General features: G+C 36.1%; 2 protein-coding genes across 8 annotated transcripts in view; one reads left to right on the top strand and one right to left on the bottom strand.

The window, feature by feature from the left end:
- Positions 1 to 207: 207 nt before the first annotated feature.
- On the top strand, positions 208 to 2,735 carry paxx (PAXX non-homologous end joining factor). Its single transcript, XM_084413415.1, has 7 exons — positions 208 to 442; positions 897 to 957; positions 1,043 to 1,092; positions 1,198 to 1,382; positions 1,482 to 1,532; positions 2,229 to 2,319; positions 2,421 to 2,735. The coding sequence occupies exons 1-7, from the start codon at positions 327 to 329 to the stop codon at positions 2,467 to 2,469; spliced, it is 603 nt and encodes a 200-aa protein (XP_084269541.1). The 5' UTR covers positions 208 to 326; the 3' UTR covers positions 2,470 to 2,735.
- abca2 (ATP-binding cassette, sub-family A (ABC1), member 2) overlaps positions 2,721 to 14,040 on the bottom strand; it is a 58,245-nt gene continuing 46,925 nt past the window's right edge. For all 7 annotated transcript variants that reach the window (XM_084413410.1, XM_084413411.1, XM_084413409.1 and 4 more), the window contains 19 exons: positions 13,777 to 13,990; positions 12,999 to 13,104; positions 12,798 to 12,909; positions 12,554 to 12,614; positions 11,185 to 11,359; positions 10,967 to 11,082; positions 10,688 to 10,835; positions 9,403 to 9,526; positions 9,183 to 9,315; positions 8,975 to 9,095; positions 8,696 to 8,874; positions 7,848 to 7,989; positions 7,450 to 7,584; positions 7,174 to 7,277; positions 6,984 to 7,076; positions 6,793 to 6,895; positions 6,391 to 6,528; positions 6,004 to 6,213; positions 2,721 to 4,822 (listed from right to left, as the gene is read on the bottom strand). In XM_084413410.1, coding sequence (XP_084269536.1) covers positions 4,787 to 4,822; positions 6,004 to 6,213; positions 6,391 to 6,528; positions 6,793 to 6,895; positions 6,984 to 7,076; positions 7,174 to 7,277; positions 7,450 to 7,584; positions 7,848 to 7,989; positions 8,696 to 8,874; positions 8,975 to 9,095; positions 9,183 to 9,315; positions 9,403 to 9,526; positions 10,688 to 10,835; positions 10,967 to 11,082; positions 11,185 to 11,359; positions 12,554 to 12,614; positions 12,798 to 12,909; positions 12,999 to 13,104; positions 13,777 to 13,990 — 2,450 coding nt within the window. In that variant the 3' untranslated portion in view covers positions 2,721 to 4,786. The remainder of the gene's footprint in view (positions 4,823 to 6,003; positions 6,214 to 6,390; positions 6,529 to 6,792; positions 6,896 to 6,983; positions 7,077 to 7,173; positions 7,278 to 7,449; positions 7,585 to 7,847; positions 7,990 to 8,695; positions 8,875 to 8,974; positions 9,096 to 9,182; positions 9,316 to 9,402; positions 9,527 to 10,687; positions 10,836 to 10,966; positions 11,083 to 11,184; positions 11,360 to 12,553; positions 12,615 to 12,797; positions 12,910 to 12,998; positions 13,105 to 13,776; positions 13,991 to 14,040) is intronic.

Raw genomic sequence — 14,040 nt, 5'->3', positions numbered from 1 at the left:
GTGCTGTCACTCTATAATCCCTGCATACAGCACAGCAGACCAGCTGTCAGTAAATCATTTATTTACATTTTATATCATTTTATATGTTGAATTTCTATTACATTTCATAACTTTGTCAAATACCAGTTTCCAGGTCATAAACATTTTTGTGTAACTTCTCCTTTTATCGTTTTACGAGGTAAACAGGACGCGAATGGCACAACAACTTCCGGGTGGCTGATGCCTGACTGGCTGAGCGTTTAAATGGCGCCCTTGTTTATGGTGAACAGTTCCTAGTTGAAAAATATGCAGTTTTCACTTTTTTTGTGATTGTACGGTACATCAGTATGGATCAGATTAACCCCGAGTCAAAATCCGTCCTCTGCACATTGCTGGATAAAAACGATCAGTCCAAGTATGTGTTTTTTACGCAAAAGCGATCTTCAGGAGACATAAACATGGGGTGAGTTGATATTTTGTCAAGCAGTGACAGCAGTTTGATGAGCTATACTCCATCTATAATTCATGTATAATAATTATAAATGTAGGTTAATTATAGAAGTGTTATTTTGGTATTATTAACATACTCTTATATATATTTTGAATTATTTTTTTATATTTCCAGTTTTCATTTTAAGTTTTAGGAATTTTGTTATGTGTTTTTGTCATCTTTATTAGTTTTTCTTTTAAAAAAAAAATCTAATTAGCTTTAATTTATTTTATTTCAGTTTTAGTAAGTACAAGTGTAATTATTTCAGTTTAAGTTGACAGCATTTCTAATTTTCAATCAATTAATTATAAAAAAATATTTTAATGTAAATCCTAAACTTTTAATATATATATATATATATATATATATATATATATATATATATATATATATAATTGTATATGTTGTGATGTCCTGTTTCTTATAGATTTACCAATGGTGAAGATGTTTGGAAAACTCATCTTTCGGAGGAGATTGTGTCCCAGCTTGTAAGGATTTGTCGATGGGAGTCTTTTCACATGACAGTTATTCCTCTTTTACAGCTATAATACAAAGCTTTTTATTTCTTTACAGTTTAAGAAGTTTGCATTAAAGTCCACAGAGGATTATACCATCAAGCTCAAGTGAGGATCTGTGAAAGAGTACTTGATGAGTAATTGATAGTCTGTTTCTTTGGTTGGCAAGATCTTCTATCCTGTCTGAGAACACCCTCTTGTGTATCTGGACAGATGTGCATGTAAGACTGGCAGAGCATTTGTGAAGCTGCAGGAGGACAGTGCTGTGCTGCATTTAGGATCTGAAACTACAGACCTCAGTCTGTCTCTTTCAAAACTCACTGACACCGAGGGAAGAACAGAAGTCAAGGAGCTGCTGTTTAAAATGGCTGACAGCCTGCAACAGCATGAAAGTCAAGGCAAGCAAAGATGCTTTCAATTATTATAAATAGATATTGCTATTTTTCAAAATAATCAAACCCTGGAGCTAAATGTTTGATGTTTTCAATCATTTGTAGGTGCATCATCTTCATTTAGTCCAGTCAAGAACCCTCAGAAGAGGAATTCTGGTAAGTTAAGGCAATACTCTTTAAGCTTGTTAGTTGGATTTAGTCAAGTGGATTTAAATCAGTGGTTCTCAAACATGATTTAAAAATTATGTAAATTTAGTAATATTAACATGATCTTAAAAGTACACTATGTAACTTTTTTTTTTGTTCAAAACTAATTTAAATAATGAGTCAATACATCATTCAAAGCGTGTTTTTGTCTTACTCTTACTCACGCCTATTGAAAGTGTTTATGTTTAGTATGTTTTTTTGCGGGAAAGATAAATTGCCATATGTAGCTCTAACAGAGTTTATTGTAAAGCATTATCTATATAGGGTCATATTCATCCGCACAGTCACACAGAGCCGAAGCACAACCTAAACAATGTTCTTCTGCAAAATGTGTGCAGTGTTGTCTTCTAACCGTGAAAAGGCCAAAAGTTACATAGTGTACCTTTAATTAAAATGCAAAAAAACAAAAAAAAATAAAGATGTACAACATTAAACTGACATATTTTTGAGGGCTTCTTAAAAGATTATTTATTACAACAGAAGTATCGTGTATGTGTGTGTGTGTAAGGAAGGAAGAAAAAGAAAGTAAGTTTAGATCGGAGGATCTTCGAATATTGTCTTGGACAAAGCCTTGTAGTCAAAAATTTCAAGAGTTACTGATTTAAATTGTCTAAGCTCTTTTAAAATTATTATTATTTTTTTTAGAATTTGAACCTAGAAAACATCACACTGGTCCAGTATTAGCAGTTAGAAAACGTCTTCCTGGGGATTCTCTCATCAACCCTGGAACAAAAAGGTGAATTTTTTTTTTATTGACTTTAGGCTCAAAAATAAATGAATAAATCTGTGAAATTTCTTTCACCTCCTGTTCATGGACCATTTCTAACCATTTTACAGAAAGAAACCTGCAACAGGTGTGGCCTTTGATGATGGAGACGATGAATGAGGTCAACGTGAGCTTTTATTAAACATGAATTGTCTGTTTTTTAACCACCTCAACACTATCAGTTTTTAAAATATAATTGCATAGCAATTACACCATGAACTGTTTTAAGTCATTATGCATTTATTTAACATTTTATGATTTCTTAAATTCTATGATTTCTATGCTAATAAAAAAAATGGCATTTTTAAATAAATGTGATAACTGAAAATGTTTTATTATTCCAACGACTGTGTACAAATAAAAGTCACAAAATCAATTGAACAATTTATTGATTTAATTATTCTCTTTTCTCCCTGTTAATATTAAAAACACCAGTTCACCCCAGTTAGTACAAGAGAATGGAAACGATAAAGGTAATTGAAAACAAGCTGAAAAGGTCCAGTCAATCTTGTTACAAGGGAATTCACCTGAACATAGGTATTACTGGATGAAAAAACGTTCATAAATATTGAATCATATTCACATGTACTGAAGTTACATTCCAAAGCACTTACTAGAAAGATAAAACTAAATCACCTCCTTAACCACAATGCTATTTTATATGATACAGAACCACACTCATGTTTGCTGGTGTCTTAAATCACTGCACATGTTCATTTCCAAAGTGAAAAGCAGCTAGCACTGATCTTTAGTTAGGCTGTTGAGGTTCTCGTTAGCAGGAAATATATTTTGAGGAAAATATTTAGCAGGAAAGGAGACTTTGAGTGTTCAGAGTTCATTAGGTCAGTTTTCATATAGCTGGTCACAATTCATTTACACATTTCAAAAACTGCTTTGTTTCCCTTTGGTCATCGTACATGAAAATGCACCTCATCCATCTTTGCTTTCCTCTCTTTGAGGAGCTCAAAAATATTCATCATACTCTTTAACACAGCAATGTCCGAAAAATAAGACACCATTATAGTACTAAGTGCCGACAATTGTGCAAGATTCAGAGATTTAGCACGGTTAGACTGTCACCAAGCGATAGGACCTAACCATCATGTACATCACTGGCATGAAGGAGAAGCATCATTTAATTTCAAATAAACAACATAAATGACTAATTTCAGAAAAAAAAAAAATTACACTTGTATTACATTACAGTGCAAACAACAAAAACAAAACCTCCTGCTATTCAAGAAACGAACATATTTCAAGGGTTCTCAAATATAATCATCAAGAGCAATGACCTGATTTCGGTCTATCTGTAATAACAGTGACTCAAAGTTCACTTTTGGCTTCACAGTGATAGAGTGACACTTATGAACGTTTCAACAGACATCTGGTGTTATGCAGCTTTTAACCATTCGCGGCAACGCAACGTAAAAGACACCGGTTTCAATTACAATTCTTAAAAAAAAAGAAAAGAAAAAAAGGGAGAAACCCCTGGTTCAGGAGACACAAAAGTCAGCGCAAAACACTTATGCCGTTTACATTCAACTACAAGACCATAAACATCTCGATAGCAGGGCTTGTTCGGTCCGGTTCGACTAAAGGCCTTTGAATCAGTCACGGGTCATTCACTATTGAATGTCCAATGTATAAACTTCAATGAAGGTGCACAGGTACATTTGCATTCTTCAACAAGAACAACAGGTCCGTTCAAAACATTTAAGCATAGCAAAATTTCTTCAACCAACAACACAACAGGCTTGTCTTTTATAGCATGCTCTCAATGCAGGTACAAATAAACAAACTAGGTCAGAGTAAATAAAAAAAATAAAAAAGAAGATGTAGGCTATAGTTACAACCGTTTCAATTGAACATGAGAATAAACAGTCATAAAAAGAACAAGTTGCAAAGGCTGAACCCATTCCTTGAGGGATGATTATGTTATGACATCAACACTACGATTAAAACAATTTCAACGTGTGATCAGTTTAAAGATAGTACGACCATATTCAAATTTAAAGCGATACCAAATTAAACCATACGGCCGGTTTGTATCTAAGAAATACATTCTCTTTGATTCCCATCCAGCAGGCTTGAATATGAAGTACAGTAATACACGTTTCCATAAACCATCATCTCTAGAACTCCAGAGGGGAGGCTGTGGACTGAGAACCTCAGAGAACCACTCTCTCTGGCCCGATCACGTTCAGGCCCCGACTGTGTCCGCATCTCTGTTTAGAGTTCCCAGAAGAGCCGTTCTCTCGCTCAGCTACTGAAGAGCAAATGGAAAAAAGAACAACCCCCTCACTTGGCCAGAGAGATGGATCCTCTCCAGCGAGAAAAAAAACAAAAACCACACAAACGTCTTTCACCTCACAGACACGGGTCTGAACTTGAGGCTTTTTTTTTTACCATCTCTCCGTCTGTGAGATGAACAGCTGTTTCAGCACAGAGTGTCTGTATTAAAGGACAACTGTACCTGTGAGAAGGGAAAATAAAAATGATTACAGAGAAGTATTTTAAATAATGTAGTACAGTAGTCTTGGGATAAACAAAAACATATGATTGATATGAATATTTCAAAGTCCCAACCAGAGTTACCTAGTGGCATGTGTATCGCTAGTACTGCCAGTGCAGTTCTATTTACCAACAAATGACTCTTTTGATTTGGTTCTTTTAATGAATCAGTCATAAGTTAATGGTTGAACCAGTCTATCGCAGGGGTGTCCAATCCTGCTCCCGGAGGACCACTGTTATGCAGAGTTTAGCTTCAACCTCAGTTAAACACACCTGAACCAGCTCATCAAGGTCCTACTAGCTGTGTTGAGGCAAGTTGGAGCTAAACTCCGCAGGACAGTAACCCTCTAGGACCGAGTTTGGACACCCCTGGTCTGACGAATTAACTTTTGAATCACTTACTGACTGGATGTTTGTGATAATAGTGTAGTTAAAGATTCACAAAAGTGTTTTATTGCAACTACTTTTACTCAGAAAGGACAACTTACATGAAGGTAAAGACTTTAATAATGTTACAAAATATTTTTATTTCAAATAAATGCTGTTCTTTTGAACTGCATATTCATCAAATAATCATGGTTTCCACTAAAATATTAAGTAGTTTCAACTGTGATAACAGAAAAATGTTTCTTGAGCACCAAATCAGCATATTAGAATAATGTCTGAAGGATCATGTGACACTGAAGACTGGAGAAAATCCAGCTTTGTCATCTCATCACAGGGAAAAATTACCTTTTATTTTAATTTAATTTAATTTAATTTAATTCAAATGTATTTTTATATTTCACAATATCAATGTTTTTATTGCTATTTTTATTTTTGATCAAATAAATGCAACCTAGTTTGGGACAAGAAACTCTTCTAAACACTCCAAAATGTTTAATAGCTTTGACCTTGCCTTGTTTTTTTTTTCTTGTGAGATAAATTAAACATTACAATTCATTTCTTTCATACACTTTACTTTTTTTGACATTACAGCAGCCACTTTGATTCTGAATCCATAAGAAGTTCACCCGATTTGTTCTTTATTTTTTAATAAAAGTAAAAGAGTAATAAGTCTCATGCAGACTGTGCCAAGCAGATTCACTGAATTATCTCATTAACTGAAATATGGTTTTTATGTTGCTGTGTCCCAAGTCTTACCCTCTCTTCCTCAAAGCTGATCAATCCTTCGTCATCATCACTCTCAAGTTCATCTGGCTCTTCACTTACAAGAGCGTTGAGTTCTGTGTTAGCAAGACGAGGCCTGAGGATGCTAAGCAGCCGCTGCAGTGGCGACTGACCAGCACTAGATGGGGAACTTTCCTGCTGTTCTAAGTTATCACTTTGCTTTTTTGCAAAGTTAACAAAGACCTAAGAAAAGAAAATAAGATATTACTACTTTTTCTTGTTACAGTATATGGAGCTTTTGGGTTCATATTGTATACATTTAGTTCTTTTGCATCCATAATATGGATTTTTCAAAGAAACTACCGTTTATTCACTTTACACTTTCACTATTACTGTACCATTTCTCTGAGATAAACTTACGTTGTCCAGGGTTGTCTGACTGACAGAATAATCCTCGATGCTCAGCACCTCCACCACCTGCTCCATTTTGCTAAAGACCTGAGCCAGAGAGATGTTCTCTGACTTCAGCTGGTACTGAATCTTCGTGTGGTGCCGCTCCTTAGGTAAAGGAATAAGCAGAAGTTTAAAATTTTTACTGCATGCGAAGCAAGCTCAAAATATACGCACATGTATACTTAGTTTTGTCAGCATTGCACAAAAACACCTTGTGAGAGCTTCTTGCAACTTTCTATAAATATGAAAACTCACTGTCTTAGTATATAATACATATTTTCTTAAAGTTTTATGCTTAAAAAAACTGTCATTAAGGTACAAAAATCTGCCAAAAAATACTTTGTACTTTTAGTACTGAATATTAAGCACCTTTAGGATGGCCTCTGGAAAATTCCTGTTGAAAAAACGTATCACTTCCTTGACGCTAGCGGTGGTCTTAGTGCGTACTGTTATCATATATCCATCCCCAAATCTGAAACAAATATAAAAGAACAGTGTAGCAAAAATGTATACGTGCACTGCACTCCTGAATTTTTTTTTGTGCCTGAGGCTTTTCAAACCTGTTTTTTAGATGCTGGATGCTTCCCAAGCACTTGAACCTGCCGTTAACCATGATGCCCAGTCTAGTGCACAAGGCTTCACACTCCTCCATACTGCAAATAAACATAACAGTACATTACAGAGCGAAAAGGTAGCAGCTATTAAAATTAAATACAAAAACAGAAAACAAGATTTCTATAGTTATCACACCTGTGTGACGTCAACACAACAGAACGTCCGGTCTTGATGATGTCAAGAATCAGATTCCATAAGAACCGACGAGCCTTTGGGTCCATACCTGTGGTGGGCTCATCCTATAATGGCAAACAAGATCATGTTTAGACCTGCTCAGGGTAATTAAACACAGCTCAGTAGCAAAAAAAATGTCAAAAACGTTTCACTGGAAAACAAGACAAACTGATTAAGAAAACGATTTTTGCAGTGAGAGTGGAGAATGTTAAGGGACGAGCGACAGGCAGATCTCACCAGAAAGATGAGTGAAGGGTATCCAATCAGAGCAATAGCTGTAGAGAGTTTGCGTTTGTTGCCTCCACTGTAGGTGCCGGCAGGTTTGTCAGCATACTTGGACAACTCCAACTTCTCCAGAGCCCACTGAACCACCTTCAGGACACAAAGTGAGAGCGAATGAGAGTGAGATACTGTAAAAAACTCATAAAAAAAACATTTTATTCTCGACAGTAAGGACAAGTCTAACAATAAACTGCAGTTAACATTTATAGATTGCTAAGTGCTTTTTCAAGCTGATTTCAAGAGAGCTTTCAGGAGCTCTTATCCATACTTGACTATAACTGATAAGTGCATGACAACCATTTACAGAATGCTGTGTGACTGCACAGTGTGTGTGTGTGTGTGTCTGTGCTCACCCGTTCCTCATCTTTCCAGGGGATGCCGCGGAGGCGTGTGTACATCTCCAGATGTTCTCGAGCAGTCAGGTCATCAAACAGAGCGTCAAACTGGGGGCAGTAACCGATGCTCTGCTGCACGCATAAAAGCTCCCGCAAGATGCTGCAGGTTAATGAAAGACTCATACTGACTAAGCCATTTACACTAGCAGTATATATACACAACATGAATTAAATAAGAAAACATAAAAAAAGCTTTAAAGCAACAACACAGAAATCTATTCATACATCCATCCATACATACTCCAACACTGGTGGTCAAAAGAATTGGAATAATTAAGATTTTTTTAAATGTTTTTTCAAAGAAATCTCTTATGGTCACCAAAGGCTGCATTTATTTGATGAAAATCTTGTAAAAAGAGTAATATTGTGAAATATTATTACAGTTTCAATTAAATGTTTTGTATTTGAATATATTTAAAAATATTATTTATTTCTGTGATGGCAACGCATTCTTCTTGTTTTAAACTTAAATTAAACAATATTTATTTGCATTATGCTTAAAGATTTACCAAAAGGCTAAAACCTATCAACTTATTTTAAGACATATTCCATATTCTGTGAAAAAATACCTTGTATCAATATTCAACACTGAAAATGAATCAATAGTGTCGTTAGCATAGCAACATGCTAACATCAAAACTTCCTTGTAAGTTTTAGTAGGTCAATTAATTATTATTTGACTTATTTGAATTAAGTTCATTCATCATTTTTCTTATTCATGGGCAAATTGCTTTCTCGTTTTATACATAAATTATTGAAAAAAAAAAAAAAACGCTATAACATCAGAGGTGTTCTGAATGTAGCACCTGTGTCCCTGGATAAAGGCCTCTCCCCCTGTTGTGCTCTCGTCTCCTGTCAGCATTTTGAAGGTGGTGGTCTTTCCTGCTCCGTTCACTCCCAGCAGCCCGAAGCATTCCCCAGGACGGACCCCCAGACACAAACGGTCCACTGCCAGGATCCGGCCCATCTTACGAGACTTGTACACCTGTAGGGAGATGCAGGCTCTAAGAACATCAGAACGATGGGTTCAGGTCTGATCAGACAGGGTTAAGGGAAAGTTTTTAAAATGTCATGGAGTGCCTGACCTTGGTTAGGTTGTCGATCTTCAGCATGTCATTGTCAGCGTCTCCCCTCAGCACTCTGCGTCTCTCACAAGCCACATCAACATCATCGTCCTCAACCGGCTGACTGCTGACAGGCACTCTCCTTCAATCAGATGGAAACAGTGACCTTTAGAACTTTTTCATTTTCAACTGTCAAAGACACACACACAGTATACAATCACACACTCACTGGGCTTTCCTGAGGAAGTTGTACTGGCACAGAATTGTAATAAGAAAGCCAACGAAACCCTCAATGGTCATTGCCACCAGTCCTCGTGTCACAATGTCCCATTCAAATGGAGACTTCACCTTATCAAACTGGCCTGCAGGGAAGAGAAGGCATTTAATCATCTGAAAAAGCAAAGAAAAGTCCTCAACAGTGCCCTGAGATGGGGAACACACAAACACACCTATTTTGGCGTAATACTCATTGATGTACTCATTATAGGCCATCTCCATCAATCCATGACCGAGGTTATAGTTGGGAAAGATGAGAAAACAAGACTTCAGATAGCTGTTTACCAACTTCAGATCCTGTCAGGTAAAAGAATAAAACATATATTAGTGATAAAATGCTACACTGTTATATGATATTAAACAATAGACACGATCGAAAGTCAAGAACACCTAGGTGGGACGGGCCAAATCCAGTATTTAAAATGAAATAATGAAATAAATGCCCAATTAAAAATAAATTCAAAAGGAAAACAGCAAAAATAAGTGCATATACACCCCAACACAATTGCCGAATAGGTCAACTTTTTTTTATTACAATAAATAAATACATAAAGAAATAAAATAAAGACATTTGCTAATAGATTTATATTTGCAGCTCCCCAAATAAATTTTTTTTTTTTTAATATAAACATCTCCGCCTCTGTTCGTAACCACTCCTCTAGCCCGAGCTGGCCCGCTTTGGACCAAGGTATTCGACGGGCCAGAAAATCCAGGCCGTTGTGTGCCGTGCTGCTTATATTTATCACGCAGTAAAAATGAAAAAGTAAACGTAGCCCATGCCCTGTAATGTATATTGAAATATCGGAAATGTGTTTAAAAATCATATTACCATTATTGAAAAAAATTATATCACGATATATATTAATATTGAATTATTGTCCAGCCCTACATTATATTTACACAGTTGATGGATTATATTTATTTATTTGGAATTATTTATCTGAATGACCAGTCAACAAATAAAAATGAGAAATAGAAATGCAAATACATATATACATTTATTTAAATGTAGATACATATAACTAATTTTGATTTATTTACAGGATATTTAGATATACTTATTAAATATAATTAATCAAAGGATAAGGGTCTGAGTGTTATCTTCATTTGGAAATGTTTGTAATTTGTCAAGGTATGAGAAAATGGTCAGCCATATTTTACACAAAAATATATATATATATTTGAGAATGCAGATTTTTCCACTTTGAGGAATGACATTCCTCATTGGTTAATGACATTGGACATCATTGGTTAATGAGTAAATTAACCAAGAATCAGACATTTAGGAGGAGATTTCCTTTTTACAGACATTTGAAATGTTCATTTTAAACTACATCATATTTTACCAATCATTCACAGTGCTATTAAAAAATGCAAAAGGACACCAGTTTATAAACTATATAGATGCCATGTGAGATAAAAATGTATGATGCTAAACAATTTCCCTCTCTGATGTACCTTGTCATGCTCAAAGAGCTGTAGGAGGAAAGTGGCCACCGTGGCTGTGATGCCAATGAAGAGATTAATGACTATGAGGAAAACATAAGCTGTGCTGGGCACCTCAAACCAGAACGAGGCTGGATACATGATGGGGGTTATAGACCAGCTAGAAAGAGAGAGAGGGAAATGTCACATTTTATGTGGGATTTTAAAGACTCGAATAAAACTGACAAAACAGTGTTTGTATTTATTGTCACTCCATGTCTGACTTAAAGTCTTCATGCAGAAAGAGCTTACCCATAAAGGAGGAAGAGAGAGAGGACTGCAGGGAAATTCGTAGGTGACGTGTATGCAGGAAGGTCGAACACAAACAGAATTAGGACACAGCATGTGGCTGGAACCAGGTAGTTCAGCTAGCGAAGAAAGGACAAAAGAAATCTGTGTGTAAACCAATTTAGCCCTCAGGACTGTTCTTGCTTGAGAATAGACAGCACATTATCTCTCCTTCACCCTACCATGTCCCATATGTAGTTTGCTAGCCAGTAAGTGACAGGGTCACATCCGCTGACAAACTGAAGGTGTTTGGCCTTGGTGGATTTTTCTGCTACAAGGAAGACCACGAAGCTCGCTGGCACAAAGGACATGGCTACTATGATGAAGATGGCAATAACCACATCAGTGCCCTGGAGCCTAGAAGGAGATGAAGAGCAGATATTAAATCAGAAGGAGCTTTTTAAAAGAGCTATTTTTCTGTAAAGGGCTGGCTCTCAACTCTGGAACATATTGCCAACTAAAAAACACACAAAAAAAACATGACATAGCCATTTACAGTGATGGTTAAGCTAGCACTGGCTTAAGAGAAACCAGAGCTGTACACAATTAAAATTGTAATAAATTATTGATTTAATTAGTTTTATTTATCCACCTTATTTTTCAGGTATGCACGGGCACATCCATTCGTAATTTAAATGCGCCTGGCTTCCAGTGTCATCCCCTTACAGTTATTTTTAGCTGTACAAAACAGTCGACTTGCAATCTGGTGTTTCTTACCATATTATTTTAATATTGTCTTAATTATAAAGACGCTGGTTTGTAGTGCAAACAGTTTTACAGTTTACTGCACTTTGATATATACTTGTTATTTCCCCATAGGGGCTAATAAATCAGAAGTCTTTCACATTCACAGAAAACACCTTACTTCCTCATTGAAAAATAAGGTGGATATGTTGCCAAGTTTGGGAGATTCCTTATAATAGGTATTGAGTGTTTTTTTTCTTTTCTTTTTTTGTGCGTATGCGTATATTAAATTAGTGAAAAGTGTTAACAAAAGGTAAGAAGGGTTGGTAGTTGGTAGGGCTGGTAGTATTTTAAAAAAAGAAAAGAAAATCCTTTCTAGGACCTGAGATGCAAATAAGCATATGCCATATTCTCTATGTACACTGCATATTTTTCAGCTCTTTAGCTGGAATGTTTTTTGTACTGTCCCTACTTATTATTGTTTGTTATAAATAATTTATCTGTGCACATCACTTTTTTTTTTTTCAAATCCATGTGCCCTTTATTTAATCAGAATAACTTCCCCTCCCACTTGCAGTGTCATCTCTTCTCTGATGACGTGTTTACTGGCACGAACAACCTGTCACTCACGTGAGATCACAACAATAGCAAACCACAATCATCCAACGATCCAATCAATTCTCGATGGACAAAATTGTTTTTTTCCTAGTTTGAGAAGCTGTTCTCTCAGGTATACGTCACAATAGGGAAGAAAAGTCTATCACTTCCATTTCATGCAAACTTAAAATAAACCAATCAAACAAATAAAAAATAAGCAATGAGTGTCTGAGGGTTAGAACAGGAAGCAGAGAGGAAAGTAAGACTTACAGATAATCCAAAGAAAGACTGGCACTGGTTCTGTTCATGGGATGATTGGTCACTGTGATGCCTGTGAACGTGAGCATAAACAGGATTTTTAGTGCAACTAAACAATCTTTATGACAAAAACCAACAGAATTAAGATGACTTAAAAAGAAGTCAGTAAAACACGCACTATTACAGAGAAAGAACACAGCCATTCAATCAGTGTTTCTACATAAACACTCACAGCTAATTCAACCTGTGAACTCACCGTATGCAGCAGGGTTTCCTTTACTACTGGGCAGATTGGCTCTGAGGATGGCATTGTTGAGGACATTTAGGTAAGTGGGCATACTGTGATACCCTTTGTTATTGTAAAGCACCTGCAGTTCGAGACAAAAACATTAAACCTATGATAAAAAATTAGCTATAAAAATGATTAGCTATAAAGGGTAAAGATGCTCTGACTTGCCTGTGAGGATCGCCTCACTGCTATTTTGCGCACCATAGGTTGCGCTTTTCTCCCGAAGGATGCTGGGACAGATTTCTGAATGTTTCCTACAGTAAAGCCTCCATATCTACAGGATAAGAAGAAAAAAAAAACACAGTTTTTGAGTTAATTTGAGATGTAAAAAAAGAGAATTTAACAAAAAATGGCCTGAAATGGAAATTCATCTATTTTCTAAATGTATCTTTTTGATCTTATTATGAACAATTCATCCATGCATGTATCATAAAAAAAAAAAAAAATGTTTTGACATTGTAATTTTTAATGAAAATGTTGACCAAAACTGTCAAAACTAAATCTTTTTGTAACTTATGTTGGACTTGTACAATAATTTAGTCCAGCTAAACGCTATACCCCTTTCTTAATTGACTTCAAAGACGCATTCAGATTTCTTGCACATTTACAAATTAGCAATGATATTGTACCATATTACAACATATACAGTATTCAGCAACTTGGCCTGCCTAGTCACTTTGCTTGGATTGCAAAGATGCTCATTAAAAAATTGGACTGAAAATTGGACCTAGTAGCAAACCCACAAATTCGGACAAAGCATTTCACATATAAAGAGGGTGTTTATATAAAACTTTTAAAGGTACAGAAGCTAAAAACAGCCATCTTAATTCTAAATCTCCCTGTTACAACTAAAGGTCTAAATTGCTATGTCTGTGGTGTAAAATACTTAAACAATACTGGACCATAGGATAATAAATACAATTTCGACACCCTTTCAGAAGATTACCTGTGTAATCTGAGACGATCAGAGGTGTACAGGAGATATTCTGACACGTTGCGACCTGTGATGTCCACCAAGATGTCTCCAGTTACTACCTTCATGAGGGGCGGTCGGCCCCCGACTCCACTGGGGCAGGAGAAGCCTGTGCCCTGCATGGAGCAGATACAGCGCACCGGCTCTCGGATGGTCAAGGGCAGCGTGGGGGGAGACGTCGCCATCTCTGTGGGAACACAGCAGGGTGAGAGGAAGAATACATATTACACAGCTTCA

The sequence above is a fragment of the Rutilus rutilus genome (assembly GCF_951802725.1).
Source record: "Rutilus rutilus genome assembly, chromosome: 7".
NCBI classification, from domain to species: domain Eukaryota; kingdom Metazoa; phylum Chordata; class Actinopteri; order Cypriniformes; family Leuciscidae; genus Rutilus; species Rutilus rutilus.
Note: the sequence above shows the minus strand (reverse complement) of the source record. Positions and strands in the feature narration are given on the sequence as shown.

What these genes read in the sequence shown, in the direction of transcription:
- paxx (XM_084413415.1), top strand. Translation starts at nt 327, where the DNA reads ATGGATCAGATTAACCCCGAGTCAAAATCCGTCCTCTGCACATTGCTG. An exon ending in CCCTCAGAAGAGGAATTCTG is followed by an intron (nt 1,533 to 2,228) that starts GTAAGTTAAGGC and finishes TATTTTTTTTAG; the next exon opens with AATTTGAACCTAGAAAACAT. An exon ending in ATCAACCCTGGAACAAAAAG is followed by an intron (nt 2,320 to 2,420) that starts GTGAATTTTTTT and finishes ACCATTTTACAG; the next exon opens with AAAGAAACCTGCAACAGGTG.